This window comes from Vicugna pacos, chromosome 16 (assembly GCF_048564905.1).
Source record: "Vicugna pacos chromosome 16, VicPac4, whole genome shotgun sequence".
In the NCBI taxonomy this organism is placed as follows: domain Eukaryota; kingdom Metazoa; phylum Chordata; class Mammalia; order Artiodactyla; family Camelidae; genus Vicugna; species Vicugna pacos.
In genome coordinates this window covers 16745232-16763352 of record NC_133002.1, presented here as the reverse complement: position 1 = coordinate 16763352, position 18121 = coordinate 16745232, and the positions used below count along the sequence as shown (strand labels likewise).

The 18121-nt window shown below is 48.3% G+C and overlaps 1 protein-coding gene across 8 annotated transcripts in view; it reads left to right on the top strand.

The window, feature by feature from the left end:
• The window catches only part of SPECC1 (sperm antigen with calponin homology and coiled-coil domains 1), a 190029-nt gene that overhangs the window by 46389 nt on the left and 125519 nt on the right, over positions 1-18121 (top strand). For 4 of the 8 annotated variants that reach the window (XM_072938474.1, XM_072938473.1, XM_072938476.1 and 1 more), the window contains 3 exons: positions 2269-2435; positions 3563-3658; positions 13031-13163. In XM_072938474.1, coding sequence (XP_072794575.1) covers positions 2283-2435; positions 3563-3658; positions 13031-13163 — 382 coding nt within the window. In that variant the 5' untranslated portion in view covers positions 2269-2282. Of the gene's footprint in view, positions 1-2268; positions 2436-3562; positions 3659-4021; positions 4243-12516; positions 12636-13030; positions 13164-18121 lie in introns of those variants that run through there. The other 4 variants (XM_072938472.1, XM_072938480.1, XM_072938477.1 and 1 more) reach the window with 3 other exon arrangements.

Here is an 18121-nt window from a genome sequence, read left to right as displayed (position 1 = left end):
CATTCTTACCTTTCTTCTGAAGAATAAATAAAAGGCACTTCATTTCTGGGGTGACCTGGGCAGGTTTTGGGAAGTGTAGACTCATTGCAGAATCACCTATGTTTTCACGAAGTAAACCCTGCAATAATCATCTCTAAGTAGTTGCAATCGTAATGTAAAAGGGTGTCTTGATTAGAGATATTTTACTTAAGTCATCCTCAAGAACCAGACTGACACGTGACTGGTTGGTTCTGCAGTAACGGATACAGCTCATCAGTCATTCTCCCCAGAATCACTCAGACTATGTTTGTTCACTTTATATTGGGTGTCCTAATAGCATTAGTTGCCGTCTAGGTCTTCACCTAGGAATTCTTTCATCATTGCTGTGGAAACCAGCATGAAAAGCTGTGGGCCAAGGAAGAAAAATAATTGGTGCCAAACATCAGTAAAATAATGCGAGAAGTGTTTTTTAAAATACAGAATTTTTAAAATTGTGATACTTGGAACCAAGCTGAGACTGATAAGGCACTGAACTTATCATATTAATGGGAATCGTGAAAAATTTTTCTCAGAAACACTCTTAAAATATTATTTTCACCCGTAGCCACATTCATACAGCTGCCAGGGCCACCGACTGCAGAATGAGCTCTACGGAGGGTCTTGGACACCTGCCCCAGCTAATCCTTTAAGTGGGAACAGGAACTGGACAGCCCTGGGGGAGACTGAAGTGGTCAAGGGAACCGGTGTCCTCCGGCCGGAAGAGGAGACACAAACAGGAGGAGGTCCCGGCTGCCCTGGGCTTGGGGGGCGGTCTGTGCTTTTTCTCAGAGGGGTGAGTGGGATGCACTGGGATGCAGTGAGGGGAGAGGAGGACTGAGCGGCTGAGCACCAGCTCTGACCCCCCGGAGGCAGTTAACAGACCCCTCAGAAGTGGCAGCTGAGTTTTGGTCTTTGTGTATCTTGTTGTCCATAATCTGTACATGCATGCAGTTATTTTCAGTCCCTTACAGTTTCTTTGTATCCTGCTGCTCCGGGGAGACATTTGTCCAGGTGCAAGCCCTGCAGCAAGGGCCCCAGCCTCCCCCCACCCCGTCTCAGCTGCACCTGCTGCTTTGCTCAAGTTGTCTTTCATAGAGTATTTTTCTGAGGGGGAGTAACTCTGCCCCACAAGTCAGGTCTGACCAATTAAAATATGCTCTATTAGTTTGAAATATCATTTTTGTCCAAAAGAAGAAGCTATGCTTCTGTGAAACCTAATTTTCAATTAGTTCATTTACATCTACTTTCAACCCTAAAGCTTCAAGGCTGATGGATATAGGATGTCTGGACTCAAGCCGACCTGTTTTATGTGAGGAGATACATGCATGTGTGTGTGGGTGTTTGCATGTGTGTGTGTGGTAGCAGTGCTGTGCCAGGTGCCCCTGACAAAGGAGAAGCCATTGTTTTGCTGAAAAGTGATGCCAGAATATCAATAATATTGCACTTAAAAAAAAATTGAAATACAGTTGATTTACAGTGTTGTGTTAGTTTCAAGTGTACAGCAGAGTGATTCAGTTATACATATACATGAATGTTCTTTTTAGATTCTATTCCATTATAGGTTATTACAAGCTATTAAATAAAGTTCCCTGTGCTGTACAGTAGGTCCTTGTTGTTTATCTATTTTATACAGAGTAGTTTGTATCTGCTAATCCCAAATTCCTAATTGATCTCACTCCTCCCCTTTCCCCTTTGGTAACTATAGTTTGTTCTCTATGCCTGTGAGTCTATTTCTGGTATGTAAATAAGTTCATTTGTATCCTTTCTTTTTTTTAAGACTCCACATATATAAGTGGAATGATATGTGATATATTTATCTTTGTCTGACTTACTTCACTTAGTATGATCATCTCTAGGTCCATCCATGTTGCTGCAAATGGCATTATTTCATTCTTTTTATGGCTGAGTAATATTCCATTGTATATACATACCACATCTTCTTTATCCATCTGTCTGTTAGTGGACACTTAGGTTGCTTCCATGTCTTGGCTTTTGCAAATAGTGCTGCTGTGAACATAGGATGCACATATAGTTTTAATAATTTGGTAAAAGCTGTTGTCAAATTGTAGTGATTAGCCTGGTGCAAAGGTAACCACCTCAGAGATTGAATGCTCCATTTGCAACCCAGTCCTAAGGGCTCGTTCTCCATGACAACAGTGGGGACTGTGGTGTGTCAGGGAACAGCTCTGTGGTGTCACTCAGCAGGCTCCAAAGTGGGCACACACGTCTTTCTTTTCTGTTCTTGTACAGAAAGACCCTCAGGGATGAACATGAAAGGTGCAGCCAAGCCCTGGAGTCCAGTCACCAAAGCGGGGAGCCATGGGCTGGACCGCGCGCGGGCCCTCCCCACCGCCTCTTCCGGCATGAAGAGTTCCAAGTCTTCCACCTCGCTGGCTTTCGAGTCCCGACTCAGCAAGGTATGGACCAGAACATGCAGGGCAGGGCTGCTGGACACCCTGGTGGCCGTCAGCCAGGCAAGTAGCCTCTTGAGGTGGAAAGGAGGCTGTGAGGACGGTCCCAGGAGTATCTTGACCTAAAGGCACAGGGCAGAGGGGGTTAGAGAGGGAATCTACGGAAGGTTGAGTGACTAGGAACCCCTGAGCCAGGTCGTGCGGACTCTTTGGCCAGAGTTTTCCCCCAGCGCCTACTGGATGGGGTCAGGATCACCAGGGAGCCTCAAGGCCCTGAGAACCCCCGGTCAGCTCCCCACCCGCCTGCGTCTGGGGTGGGCTCCTGCTCTCACCATTCTCTCCCCACCCCCGCCCCCCGCAGCCCCTGGGAATCTCCACTGGTTCCTCTCCACTCCCGGGGTAGGGGCAGGCTCTAACAGCAGGTGGGTGGGACGCAGCCTTGTCTGTGTGCCACCCAGTGCCCCCTTCCTCACCCTGAGATGAAACACATAGACAGTGTAACCCACCTACACACGTGCCTCGGAGAAATCACTGCAATATCCTAACCACAGAGGAGAAACACTGTGATTGCAGTGGAGTGATCCGCTTCTCCCCGGGCGCGGCTCCGCGGAGGGGCCCGCCATGCTCCTTGGAGCCTGTGGCCCTGGCCGCCGCAGGCAGGCTGATCTGGGGTTGTTGGGCTGATGACTCAGACACCAGGAAGGCTGTGGGGGAGGGCGGGGGGCGTGATCGTTTGGATGGGGGAGCACTCTCGGTGAAGTTCTGAACCCAAGTACAATCTTCCCTTCCCTGGAAAGCTGAGTACATCTTAAAGGTGTGCAAGAAATACAGTTTTTATATGTAAGACAAAGGAAGGCACTGAGCTGGGATAATAACAAAAAGATGCTCTGAGAGTGTCTGCGGGGTCTGTGAACCGTGTGTGATGGGGGTTATTTCTGTGCAGTATTGTCACATTCACCACGGGACATCTGGGCTCTCCATCCTCCCACCTATTAAATACCAGTAGCACCTCCAGTGACGGTGACAACTGAAAGTGCCCCCCACGTTCCAGACACGCTCCTTGACAGATAGCACTGCCCCTGCTGAGGACAGCTGTTCTAGGTGACAGCGTCTGTTCTCATGAATTTTCACAGCATGCGTGGATGACACACAAAGTCGTGTCCCCAGCCAGCACTCCTCCAGCTGCCTCTGCAACACCGCCTCTCAGATGTCTAGAAGGCACCTTGAAGGTGACTCGTCCAAAGCTGAATCTAGACCCCTTCCGCTCCATCCCTCCCGCCACCCCCAAACTGCTCCTCGTGAACCTTCCCATTTGAGTAAAAAGCAGCTCCGTCCTCCGGTCGCTCCGGCCAGCGCCCGCGGCATCGTCCGTGGACCTCCTTTCCTCACAACCCACAGTCCGTCAGCAAAATGCTGTCGCCCTTAGAAACAGATGTGAACTCCATCCAGCTCCCACTGCCTCCCAGTGGCCACGGGGGACATGCCACCACCTTCCTGCTTTTGTCTCTGCTGCCTACGCTCCGTTCTCAGCAGAAGCCGAGCGGTCCTTTCAATGTATGAGTCATGTCACTTCTCTGCTTGAAACCCTCTAGGTTCTCCCCACTCACTTGGAGCAGAAAACACAGTCCCCTCTGTCCTGGCTCCCCAGGCTCCAGACACACAGCCTCCAGATGCCTGTGGGCTGTCCCTCCGGCGAGCCAGGTGCTGCTCCTCCTGCCTGCAGACTCTGTGCCTCCATCCCTGCACCCCAGCCGCTCCTCCCTTGCGCCTGTGCCCAAACGTCACCTTACCAGACGCCGCCCCAGACCACTCTGTAAGGACCCTCTTGCCCTGCCCTGTTTTCCTTTTTGGCTCTTCAACCCTCGTAGCCGCCTGCTTGGGTACTGCCATCTCCCAGGTAGACTGGAGGCCCCTTGAGGGCAGGGACTGTCTGTTCCTTGGTTTGTTGCAAGCTCTGTCCCCCACACTCAGGAAAGCACCTGTCCCTGGCCAGCATTCGGCATGGGTTAAGTGCCCGAGTGAGGCAGTGATGGATGCTGGAACAGGAGGACCTCTCTGGGAGGGCTCAGAACAGGCTGCTCTGGTGTCCTGGTTTTGCCGCTTTGTAGCCGTGAAGCCTCAGCCAGGCTGTGCAGCTGCCCTGAGCTGCAAGACGAACTGCATACCGTGCTTGCCGTGGGGCATAAACGCCGACAAAGATTCCTGCACGTGACTTGGTTTGTTGTTCTGTTACCTGGAGTTGACCGTAATTTCCATGATTTTATCGTCTTTATCCTATGGCACATTTGGGAGACGTCTTTAATTTAGATTTTATTTTTTATTCTTTTTTCCTTTTTTTAATTGAAGTACAGTCAGTTACAATGTGTCAGTCTCTGGTGTACAGCATCATGTCCCAGTCACACACACACATACCTATATTCGTTTTCATAAAAGGTTAGTACAGGATATTGTATATAGTTCCCTGTGCTATACAGGAGGAATTTGATTTTTATCTGTTTTTATATATAGTGGTAATTTAGATTTTAGATTAATACCTACATTTCCCCCATAACAGAGCCTTGGAGCTTCTGGAATATATTAAAGTATTTTTAAAAGCAGTTTAAAAAAGAAAGGTCTGGAGCTCAGGCGTGTTTCCTAAAGACGATGAAAAGGTGGCCGCTTCGGCCCCTTGATGGGCGTGCGTTTCGGGAACTTGTTCCACGGGGGAAATGTCGGGGGGAAAGCGAATACCGTTGTGGAGAGTCTCTGCTCTGGTTCTGGTTCTGGTTCTGGTTCTCGGACCTCCAGGCCCAGTTCCGTGAAAGAGGAGGGCGGGGTTCGGGGCGGCGGCGCGGACAGCTGGAGGCCCCTGCCCCTTCCTGGCCCCGGCCGTGTTCCCCTGCTCTGACCGGCCTCCCCTCTCCGCCCTGCGGGTGGAGGAAGAAGAGGAAGAGCCCGGAGAACAGAGAGAGAGAAAGAACGTCGGTGGACAGGAGAACAAGCCGATTTCCCCCAGTGCTTCACGATGAAACCCGCAGGCAGGCGGAGAAGCGGAACCGCACCGGAGCACCACGCCCCCTGCTGGACGCCACGGCTGACGTCTTACTACAACCGCTTTACGGAAGATGGAGACACATGTTTTAAGTGGCCCCCAAATTGGAAAACGAAACTAAATGCACCAGAAGTAGAGTGAAATGCCCTACCCGAGACACTGGCCGGAGCCGTGGGGCCACCAGAGAGCAGGGAGGGGGACGGGAGCCCGGATGGGACAGGGTTGGGGGGAGGGGACTACGTGAATCTTCCTGTGTCACCCGGGCCCAGCACAGGGAGGCCAGCACCTGCAGGGCTCTGATGCAGACAGGCCACGTCCCGCTGGCCGTGTAGAAGGCCCACGTCTGTTAGTCAGGACTCTCCGTTGCAAATGACAGAACATTGGCTTCAGCAGAGAAGTATATTGCGCAGGTCACCTTGTGCAGGACGGATGTGCAAGACCGGAGCACAGAGGGGCCGGGACCAGGGAACAGGACACCCAGGACTCCGGGTCACCCATCTCGGCTTCTCTGTCGGCTGCCTGTGGGGCAGAGCGGGGCTGCCAGCAGGCCCAGGCCTTCCAAGGCCTGGCTGCTTCTTGACTTCCGATTGGTTAGAAGCAAACAAAGAACAGGTGAAAAATTAGGAAAGGTTTCTGCTTGGCTGGGTGTGAGTCATGTACCGACCCCGCCCCATCTCCTGTGTCCTGGGGTCAGGGGCTCCAGAAAGTGGAGTCCTACAGTTTAGGCATGTTCTCTGCACATCCGGGGGACCTGGCCCGTCATGTTTCTTGGGGAGGGAGCACTCTATACCTGCACCCCCAAAGCAGTAGCCACCAGCTACGTGTGGCAGCGAGCCCTTGAGACGTGCCCTGAGTGCCAAAGACTCACCAGATTTTGAAGAGTGAGTGCAGAAAACCTAAAACATCTCATTAATATGTTTTGTGTTGATTGATTGTATTTTGAATGTATAGGGTTGAGAAAATATATCATAATTAAAATTAATTTTACCTGTTTCACTTAAACTTTTTCTTTCTTACTGTTCCTATGGAGATAGTATAAATGTAGGCACGTGGCCCGTATAATAATATTCCCATCTTCGGTGCTGCTCTAAACCACTTGGTTCTCAAGGTGTGGTCCCCAGCTGGCAAGTCAGCAAATGCAAATCCTCAGGCCCTGCCCCGGACCTGGGGAGTCAGAGGCTTGGTGGTGGTGGTGGAGGTGCGGCTGGGGCTTAGGGTTGGGCAGGCAGCCCCTTCATTTTAACAGACCCTCAAAGGGTTCTGATGGACCCTCAGGGTTGAGAACCACTCCTCTAACTATAATGTGTTACCCACCTTTAAAGCTGGGATTCTGTCCCGTGTGATGATTTTAGAGCTTTGAATTCCCCAAGCCCCCCTTGGTGGAACTGAGAGGCATTTCTTAGTTGCATTCCTCTGTGAGCTGTCTAAACATTTTCCTTCTGTGAGCTTTCCTGTGCAGGTGCTCCGTAGCTTAAATCAGTGAAAATCATTAGTGAAAAAGACCTATTAAACATATCAAAGCAACACCGACGCATTGGTACAGATCTTCTGTGACAAACCAGAAATCTCAAATTGTGCTGAGGCTGCATCCGACGCCCGGGAAACAAAGCCGAGAATGCAGCTCCAAGTAGACAAGGAACCAGACTGAGTGGCTGACACGGGCTAGCTTTCTGCGTCTGATGTTGCCTCCAAAACATGGGCGTGCAGTAAGAGCGGCTTCAGCTGTTTGCCTTGGAGGACAGGTGGAATCGGCCTGGGGTCTGTGTGTCCTCCCTCCTGGGAAATCTTCCAAGCAGGGAGTCTTTCTCAGTTGGAATTCCACGTGGGAGGTGCAGGGGCACTGAAGCTCCCTGGAAAATCTGTGCTGTCACCCAGACGCCCCATGCTATGCAGGAGGGACATGGCACGACACTGGCCTGGATCACGTCTCCTTAGTCCTTTTGCCTGGACAGGACGGGATCATATCTTTTAATACAAAGTGGGACCCCGAAGTCCAAGAAGAAGCAGAGTAAATGGGGTGCGGCTGGTAACATGGGACTCGGAAGTGGGCTTCGGGGCTGCAGGGGGCGCAGAAGCGGCAGAACTTTCCGGAGCAGCTGTCATTTGTGCAGCAGGCGTCCTGTGCCAACGTGTTTTGTGTATTTCATTTCCACTTGGCACGGTAGCATGTAGAGCATCTGCTGTCCCCGCTGTGCCCGGTCCTTCATAAGCAGACACACTGTGAATGTATCCGGGACATTGTTATTAAATGAACTCATCAGATGAAGGGTCCGAGGTCCAGGGAGGCTGGTGACTTGCTTTAAAGTTCCACTGTGCCCTCTGGAACCCCTGTGGCATCGCCTTAATCTTTTCTGAAAACACTCCCTTCTTGTGCTTGCTTTAATTGGGATTTAACTTTGATAGGATAACAATGGTAAAAACAATCATGTGATTTGCACTACTTATTATAATAGCCGCTGTCTATTAAAAGCATGCTACTGTGCAGACACTGTTCTTCTAAGCACGTTACATGGCTAACCCATTGACTGCTCTGAGGTAGGGACCATTGCTATATCTGTTTTTTAAGTGAAGAAACCAAAGCACAGAGAGGTAAAGTGATTTTCCCTAGGTCACACAGCTCAGAAGAGGCAGAACCAAGATTCAAACTCAGGATTCTGTCTGGACTTAGAGGTCTTGTCCTTAGCTACCAAGCTGTGCTGCACATGGTAGAGCTGTGGTTTGAAGGAGAAGAAACCACATTCTCTGGGTAAGGGACGAGAAGAGGCCACGGTGCCCTGTGCCGTCAGCTCGTGTTCATTCCCCAGTGCCCTCAGTTCCGCCCCTGACCCCCAGATGGGCTTGTCATCCTCATCGTCCAAACAGAACTCAGCGTTGCTCTACTTCTGCCTCCCCCATGTGCCCTCCCTGGCTGCCTCCCCCCGCCCCTCCCTGCTTTGGTCCTGCTCACACAGGGGTCTCCCCAGCACAGACCCAGCTACGTTACTCACCTGGCTTCAGACACACCAGCATCTCCACTCTCTTCTCACCAAGTCCAAATTCCTCCTCATTGCTCAGGCCTCGGGGAATCTGGAGGTCCCACCTCGCCCCGAGTACCTGCCTCTGTCACTAGGGACTCTCCGGGATGCCCTCCTTCCTTTCCCTGGGACCCCGCCTTTCCCCACCCACTTCTTCCTGGTTCTCACACCTGATGAAATCAGACACAACAGGCTATTCAACGGCTGAAATGCCCTTGAACCTTTAAACTGGTAACAGCATCCGATATTTAGGCTCGCTCCCTAGTCCACGGGACTCTAAGGATGAGGGAGGTGGCCCTAGGAGCTGGGGAGGGGAGGAGGGAGTTCCCTCAGGATCTCCCGTGTCACATTCTTCAGGTGTGAAATGCTGCTTCAGTCAGACCTGAGGTTATTAGTCAGGGCATTTCCATATTGTCTGTGGAATGAATTTAAAATCTGCCTTAGGATTAAGGGTCAAAATTCAATGTGTTTGAAATGTAGGTTACATTCACCAGATACTACAATATTTGGCTTTTATCACAGGGGCCCTTAGCAGTGTGGTGTTTCCAATTTAAGGGGTGTTCAGAGGCAGCCCCTGTGGTGGTGAACTGATGGGTGACAGGCACACATGGGCTCCAGTTTTTATGCCCAGAGCATGGGATATTGTCACTGCTATATTGTTACAGTACTTGGGCTTTGAGCAAAAGCTTTATGAGGGTACAATACGCAACAAACCTGATCAACAAATGCTTTCAGCAGAAATAAGTCAACAAAATCTAATATAACGACGGAGACTTACTCAGTGAGAAGGACCTGAGGTTACTTGATCAAGTTCTTCTATTTTTTTAGGTGAGAAAACTGAGTTCCTAGATAATCACTTGCCCAGGGCCCCACCGCTTAATCAGTGCCTCATTTCTAATACAGCACAGTATCCCACGGTCTGGTTCCAGACTTTTGCTTGTAAATATAAAGATGCTGCCAGTCCAGAGAAGCATCATGGATGGGGCACCAGGAAATGGCTCAGGCCGAGTTCCCACAGTTGTAACATGATGATGATGGTGGTGATGGAGGTGGTGGTGGTGATGGAGGTGGTGATGATGGTGGTGGTGGTGGTGATGGAGGTGGTGATGGTGATGGAGGTGATGGAGGTGGTGATGGTGATGGAGGTGATGGAGGTGGTGGTGGTGATGGAGGTGATGGAGGTGGTGATGGTGATGGAGGTGATGGAGGTGGTGGTTGTGTTGATGACGGAGGTGGTGGTGATGGTGGTGATGGAGGTGTTGGAGGTGGTGGTGGTAATGATGGTGGTGATGGTAGTGGTGATGGAGGTGATGGAGATGGTAATGGTGGTGGTGGTGGCGGTGGTGGTGGCAGTGGTGATGGAGGTGGTGGTGATGAAGGTGGTGATGGTGGTGAAGGTGGTGATGGTAATGATGGTGGTGATAATGGTGGCAGTGGTGATGGAGGTGGTGGTGATGGAGGTGGTGATGGTGGTGGTGGTGGTGATAATGGTGGCAGTGGTGATGGAGGTGTGATGGCGATGATGGTGGTGATGGTGATGATGGTGGTGGTGGTTGTGGTCACTATTTATTGTGCTCTTAATGAAGGTCACAATCCTAGAGGTGCATGTCTGATTTTCTCCCTTTTAGAATTGAGGGCCCCCAGCTCATTTCCTGTGTCTTGCAGGTGGGAAGAGGTAGAGCAGCCTGTCTGGGAGCCCTGGGCACACACACCCTTACCCACACTCGGCCTGCCTCCCACAAAGCAGCTGGACACCTTGTATGTAGAAATCCCACATCCCAAGTCCTCTTTTGCCTCCCCCTACGCCTGCAAACACGTAAACGCTGTGATACAGCGCCTGGGCAGGTGGCCAGACAGTGTGGTTATGTGGACATGAAGCAGCAGCAAGCGAGTGCACACAAATTATCCCGTCAGTATTAGCATTTGTTTTAAAAAGTAATCGTTTGTTGTACATCTGAAATATGTGTAGTCTGCTGTACAGAAATCATACCACAATAAAGGTGTTTAAAAACTAGATAAACAGGGGAGGTATAGCTCAGTGGTAGAGGGTGTGCCTAGCAGGCACAAGGTCCTGGGTTCAATCTCCAGCACCTCCATTAAAAATAAATAAATAAAATCTTTAAAAAAATTAGATAAACAACAAGGACTTACTATACAGCACAGGGAACTACATTCAGCATCTTATAATAACATATAATGGAAAAGAATCTGAAAAAGTATATATATATACATGTATGTGTAACTGAATCACTTTGCTGTACACCAGAGACTAACACTGTAACTAACATTGTAAATCAGCTATACTTCGGTAAAAATAAATTTTTTTACAAAGTAATCTTTTGTTTAAAGATCTCAACTAGGATTGCTTGGCTAATATTCTGACTTTTATCGGAATATTTTTTCTCTCTTAAAAAGTAGGCTGTGGGGAGTTAGTGTGTAGTGGGTAGTTTCAGTTTGGGAAGATGAAAAGCTTCTCGAGACGGATGATGGCGCTGGTCGCACACTGTGTGGTGGACTTCATGCCCCTAAACTGTACACTCAAAATGGTTAACAGGATCAATTTTGTGTCATGTATATTTTACCACAATAAAAAATGTAAAGAACAATGGAGGAGCCCTGGACCAGCAGTCTGCGGGGGCGCTGGGGCTTTGTGCCGGTCTAACACGTCCTCCAGTTCTCTTCTTCTTTTTCTTTTTTATTGACCATACTTACAAAGCGGTGTGTAGGGTGCATTCATCTTAGTCTTAGCTGTAACCTCGCTGAATTTCTACATGTGCTTGTATCTGTGTGCCCACCACCCAGCAAGAAACAGAGCATTCCAGCGCCCCAGAACTTTCCTTCTGTCTGACTCTCCCAGGGTTCACTGCGGTTTTGACTTGCATCACCATCACTTGATTTTGTCCTTTCTTGAACTTCACGTACGTGGAATCAGGCAGAATGTGCTCTTTTGTGTCTGGTGTCTTTCACTTAGCATGGTGTCTGTGGGACCCTCCTACTCATTAGCATATCAGTAACTCTTTTTTTTAATTGCAATGTAGTCTCCATCATATTTTGTGACATGATTTAATTTACTCCTTCTGTTGAAGAACGTTTGGGTTTTCTAGGTCTGGCTGCTGTAAATAAAGCTGCTGTGAGCATTCTCTTGAGGAACCTGTGTACTCACTTTTCTTGGGTGGAGGGTGGGTTTGCCGAATCACAGGATTCAAATATGTAGCTGGGGTAGATCCTGTCCGTTTTCCAGAGTGCTTTACTAGGCTGCACTTGCTCCCGCAGACCAGGAGCGTTCTGGTTGCTCCCTGACTTTATCAATGCTCAGTATTTTTCTCCTCTTTTAAGACATTCTGGAGGATAGGTAATGATACCCTGAAATCTAAACGATGCAAAAGTGAAAAATGTTTACAAACTTTTTATATACAAAATAGGTCCTACTGTACAGCACAAGGAACTATATTCAATAGCTTGTCATAATCTATAATGAAAAAGAGTGTGAAAAAGAATGTATATATGTGTGTAACTGAATCACTGTGCTGGACACCATAAATTAACACAATCCTGTGAATCAACTGTACTTCAATTAAAAAAAACTACAAAAATGGAAATTTTTTTCAGCTGTGTGAATATTTAGACCCCTAATCTTCAGTAAATGACCTGGAGCCTGCAGAGCGGGACGGATGGAGCAGGGCCTGTGGCCCGTGTGGGGCGCCGGGCTGCCCGCCCCGTGTCTCCGTTGATCTGAGGGCGTTCGCGCTGTTTCTCCAGACGTCAGGCTTGTGGCTCCGGGCGTCTCGCTGTCCATCTCCTAGAACGACTCCTCTGCATGGTGCTCCTTAAAGAGGACTTACAACAGTTATGAGAACCGATCTGTGGTTTTCTCATTGACCTGAAATATAACGTACCTGGGTGACAGCTGAGCTCATCTAGGGGTGGGGGACCCTTCTTGCACTTCAGACCCTTTCAGCAAATGTTTGTTCTGTGCCTCCCACGACAGGGAAGAAGGCAGAAAAGGACCGGAGGGGCCCTGCCTTCGTTCTGCTGTCGCTAACAGTGTCCTTCCAGCCCCCAAACAGCCCCTTTCCTCTCTTTGAACGTGGTGCGCCTGTGGGGTCGTGTGCGGTGCTTGGAGTTCAGGTCTCCCACCTCTTTCCTCTCCGTCCTCCAGACGTACGTGTTTGCAATACTTTTCGTTGTCTCTGAGTTTCGTATGCATCGCCCTACCCTGCCTGCTGTGCACATAGTTCTTTTCTCACCGGTGCCCTTCTTTTACTTTTTTTTTTAAACCTCATTATTTGAAGTGTGAATAACGGGCAGCACCCACCCACCACCTGCTGGGGTTCTTTGAGGCAGTGACAGTGGCTTGCACACCGGCCTGCGAAGGGCAGACGCGGCGGGCGTGTCCAGCTTTGCGCCTTTCCCTTCACACCATCCTGCTGCTCAGGTCCCGAGGCTGGGCCCCCGCCGCCAGGCAGGCGGGATGCTCGCCGCGTCCTTGGTTTACGGTGCTCCTTCCCGAAAGTGCACCTCTTCACACTCCCTCTCTCCCTTCGCCTGTCTCTTAGCTCAAGAGGGCCAGCAGTGAGGACATGCTCAACAAGCCGGGGGCTGCTGCCGCCTCTGGGGCGGTTCGGCTGAAAAAGACGTCCACATCCGGAGCCATCTCCGAGCTCACGGAGAGCCGCCTGAGGAGCACAGGTAGGAGGGACCAGGTCGGGGGGACCAGGTGGGAGGGATCCAGGCTGGAGAGACCCAGGCAGGAGGGACCCGGGTTCTTGTCCATTTGAAAGCACATCAGAGATTCACGGCCCCTCCCTCATGAGGCCTGTACTGGGTACTTACTCTGGGCCGGGAATTGTTTAGGCCACCACATCCCCTACGCAGGAATTTCACATCTCATGGGGAGACAGACAAAACTGAACAAAAAGGCAGCGGGAGTCGTGTGCTTCCCTCAGTCCCTCCAGTCACCCGTCACCTTGCAGGTGTCGCATCCTTTGAGGTCCAGGCAGGGTGGTGTGGGTCTGGGGCTGCCTCGGAGCTGCATGTGCCGGTGGGTGAGTGAGCCGGGAGGTCCAGGGCCCCGCGTCCGTCCTGGGTCCTGTGAAAACCGGGAAGACCCTCCCAGAAGGCTGCGCAGAGTCACCTAGACGCCAGGGGCTGCTGGAACCCCTGGCCTTTCTCAGTGGTACTAAGGTTTCGAGAAACAGAAAGGGTTTTTTTTTTTTTTTTAAACCATTCTATTTGAGGTCAGAGTGTAGGAAACTTAAAACATCAAAGAATGTATTTAATTTTCTCTTGCAGCACTTAGATAAGAAAGTCAGGCTTCCCATGAAGTCAAACTCATAATGCAGCTCAATTAATAATCAAAACGTATTGCTCAATTGTCTAAGACGGGGAAACAGCTGAAATACGTCATTACTAACTTATAATGGGGGTTGAATGGTAGCATACTTACGATTTTTGCACTTATACATAAAATATCTCAATGCAGGTTTGCTTTCCAAAGGTATGTTTTAATTTATTCAGTGTTTGAAAAGTTGAATCTGTAAAGAGTGTAAGTGACTTTTTTTTTTTTAGGATGCAGGGGAAATGGCCTCCTGTTTCTATATAATGGTCTTACTTTTTGAAAGACTGCTTTCATACTAAATATACACACGTTTGGTTTTTAAAATACGACACATGAAAGTACAACTTACTTTTATCAAGCCAGCCTAACACTGGTTCTGAAAGTTAACAAAGCGCCATGAAAAACTAAGAGGGGGATCTCGCTCTCAAATATTGATGCAAAAGTGTGAGATGAAAATATTAGCAAATAGAATTCAACCATAAATTAAAGAACAGCAGTGCACGTCACAGCCGCCTGGGTTCTGCCGTCTCGAATGACTTCCTAGGGAATTCAGGAGTCGAATCCACCACTGCAGTATTAATAGACGAAAGAAGAAAAGCTTGTGGTCATCCTGCTAGAGGTGGAGGATGTATTTGACAAAATCAGCACTCTTCCTGATTTCAAAGCAAACTCCTGGTAGACGATAAATGTATGGCTGCTTCTTTGGTGATGTGAAATGTGAAATCTCAAGCCAAAGCCAGCAGTGTGCTCAGGGGTGAAGTCCTAGAAGTGTTTCCATTAAAATCAAGAACAATTCAAAGTTGTCCACTGTGACCTCTGCCGTCTAGGTTTTCCCACAGGTATTAGCCACGGCAGTGAAGCCGCACAGCTATGGAAGTGTGTAAATGCTGGAAATAAATCAGATACAAGATGATAGTTTTAGGCAGATAATAGCACTGTATGCTTAGAAAAAAGGCTTAGAATTTCCTGGAAGTTGCATCATTAGGACAAAACCTAAAGTGTCCTGAAAATCTATTAGCTACAGAAAGAATTCAGAGTGTGGCCACAGAATGTGAGATATCAGTGGCTTTCCCGTTGGTGGTTACTCAGAAAAGATGATTGTGTAAGAAATGATCCCACTGCATAAAGGGGCAAAAAAGATAAAATAATAAATTTAATGTTAGAAAAGCTGACATTTAAAAAAAAGTCCTAAAACCCTTTTGAAGGGTTTTAGAGACATAAATAAGTAGAAGGGTATACGTTAATTCTTGCCTAAGAAGATAAAATGTAATTAAGATTAAATTTAGTGAGTATAATATAACTCTAATGAAGCTGTCAAAATGATTGTGAATCCATTTTCATCCCAATTAAAATGTCAGTGGGAATTTGGGAGTAGAAGCACTGATAAAATGGTAAAATGGGGTTATGTAAAACGCACACCTCCCTGGGCGTGGTTTTGCCCTCCGCCCCAGGCCGGCCTGCAGACACCCGGCGTGATACTGACACCTACTGGGCACAGGTCAGGGCTGCAGCCGAATTCCGACAACGTGTCGGAAGGTCCCCCACAGCCAAGAGAGGTCCAGCCCTAAGTGTCAACAGTGTAGCTCCTGACAAACCCTGACATAGAAGAACAAATACTCTAGAAGAACCAGGAAATTTCTGAAATATACTGATCAGGGGACTAACTGAAGCATCTTGGAACTGGAGAAGAAGCAGACCCTTCAGGGGAACGGTGGAGAAAGTCCCAAACACGCTGGAGGATTTCGTGTAAGATAAAGGCGGCATTTTATATCAGGACAGATAATTCACTCAAAACTAGTGATCGACTGGGTCTTTCGGGAAAAATGAAGCTGGGGTCCCTATCACATTCTTCTCATCCAAATAAATTCCAAATAGATTAAATATTTAAATATTAAAAAGTGAAGCCATGAAAGTACAAAGAGAAAACATCAGAGAATCAGAACACAGAAGCCGTAAAGGAACTGGTGAGAAGTCACATAAATATTAAAAACTGCTTGGTTAAAAGAGGAAGTTATTTGCAATACACATAACAGGACTTATTTACAAAGAGTTTGTATAAATCAGTAAGGAAAAGAAAAATAGTACAGAAGAAAAATGAGTAGTTCACTTAAAAAGGAAATACAGATAGCCAATAGGACGATGCTAAGTCTCACTTATAGCTAAAGAAATGCGGATTAGAACAATAATGATGATATACAATTTCCCATCACTGATTAGTAAAAATCAAACCTGTTGATAATTTCTGGTGTCATTAAGCATGGAGGGAGCTGGCACACAGCACAGCTGCTGCACAGGACAAACTATATCTGAAATACGTGTAACCTTTCACCAAGGATTTCTACTGCTTAGCATTTAGCACTACTGATACACTTGAACAAGGATGCCTATATATGTAGACAAGATGTTCAGTTGTGGCATTATTACAACAGTAAAATACAGGAAATACCTAAATGTCTGTCAGTCCAGGGCTGATGACACAATGGGATTTAGGTACAGTGGAATAGTACATAGCCAGGAAAACAGACACCATAGATTTGTATGAGAAAGATCATTAAGTGGGGAAAATAACATGGAGCCTGTAGTATGACCTCATTTGTTTTGCTTTTTAAATACATATTAATTTAATTTTTGAAATCATAACTTTTTTTTCCTGGAAGGGTGTAGAAATCTTATCTTTGAAGAGAGTTACTGGAATTGAAAGTGAAGGAGACGTTCATGTTAGATCTTTCTATACTGTTTAAAAAATTTTAAAACACATGCATACATTGCTTTAAATAATTAAAAACAGAGTACATACAAATCATAACCTAAACTTTATTTTTCGGTCTTAGCCAAATCCTTCCTCTTCTTCTTGCCTTTTGTGGTGTTTCTCAACCATTTGTTGGTGAATTATTTAATATCCCTTTATTCAGGATCTTAGAGAAAGACCTCGGTTTTGCTGGTTCCCTCACCCCTTGGGCATTACTTTCCTTTCTTGTCACATTGAGGAAATACCACAGAATCACCTGCACAGTGCTGTTCTCACAAGGATTTCTCAGCGCTTCGTAAAGTGTGCTGGGCTGCTGGACCGTAAGATGGTTTTATTTCTAGAGTTACCACTCACATTCAGTTTGCCGCCTACTTTATCGTAATGAAATGGTACCCTTTGACTTAATCGAGTTGAATTAGAAAATTACATTTGTCCCTAGAGCTTTTATTTTTAAATGTAGGCAGTCCTCAGCATTTTTGTATCAGCTTTTAGACTGCTGGCACTTTTGTGCATGGTGAGGGATCCCCAAACTGCCTCCCGCGTCCGTGGTGAATTTGGACCCGGGCATCAGCCGTTAAGAGCAGTGGCCGACGTGGCGGTGCCGGCAGTTAGCCGGGGTCTCTGCACTTCACGGTGCTCTTAGGTGGTCACTGGAATATCGGATCGCACTTTGTCTTTATGTGTCATGCACGAAGAAGAAGGAGGTGGAAGTGCTGGCACTGGTAATGAGTGTGGGCTCTTACATCTCAGTACCGTTGAGACAAAGGGGCAGGTGATCTAGCGCGTTAGGATCAGCGCCTCCGTCAGGCGCTCACTGGGCTCACAGCCCATCTCTATAGATTCAGCTGCAACGAAAAAGTAAAGTTAAAGAAAGAAAGGACAACGCTAGCAGTGTAGCTGGTTTCCTCCTACAGGAGAGGTGTAACTGTAAGTTACGCACGGACTCTTGGGGGCAGAAGTCTTCTCAGGGCCCTCAAGTCTTCGTTTTTGAACTTTTGGCTTTGGGACACGTTTCTGTAATGCACGGCGTGGTATAATCTGTTTTCTTTCCAACACGTTAACTTTGGAAAGGATCTCATCATGAAAGTAGAGTGCAGTGTTGTGGCTTTAAGCGCGTGGCAGCTACACCTGTGACCAGCGTGTGTTGCACGTTTTCCTGGGAATTGCCCTTCCGGAGGACCTCTAACCTAGGACAAGAGGAGATGCTCACTCCTTAGGTAGCAGTGATCGCGTGGGTGGTCACGCACACACGTGGTGCGGGCACTGCTTGAAGGGGCAAGAAGGAGTGTTTCCAGGTTCTGGTGTCCAGGCCCAATCTGCCCCCGGGCCTCTGCCGCCGTCTGCGGTGACAGGGGGAGCAGGTGGTCCAGCCCTGCTTGGTGCCGCCACGTGCCGGCCTCACTCGTCCTCACAGCAGCCTCCGGGAGAACATGGTGTCTCCTCTCCTCCAGATCAGGAAACCTCCGGAAGGTGGGCGAGTGTGGCTTTGTCTCTCCCGCTGCCCCACTGAGCGCTTGCTCCTCCCGTTGGATGCTTTCATCAGCACTGAGCATCTCTGCG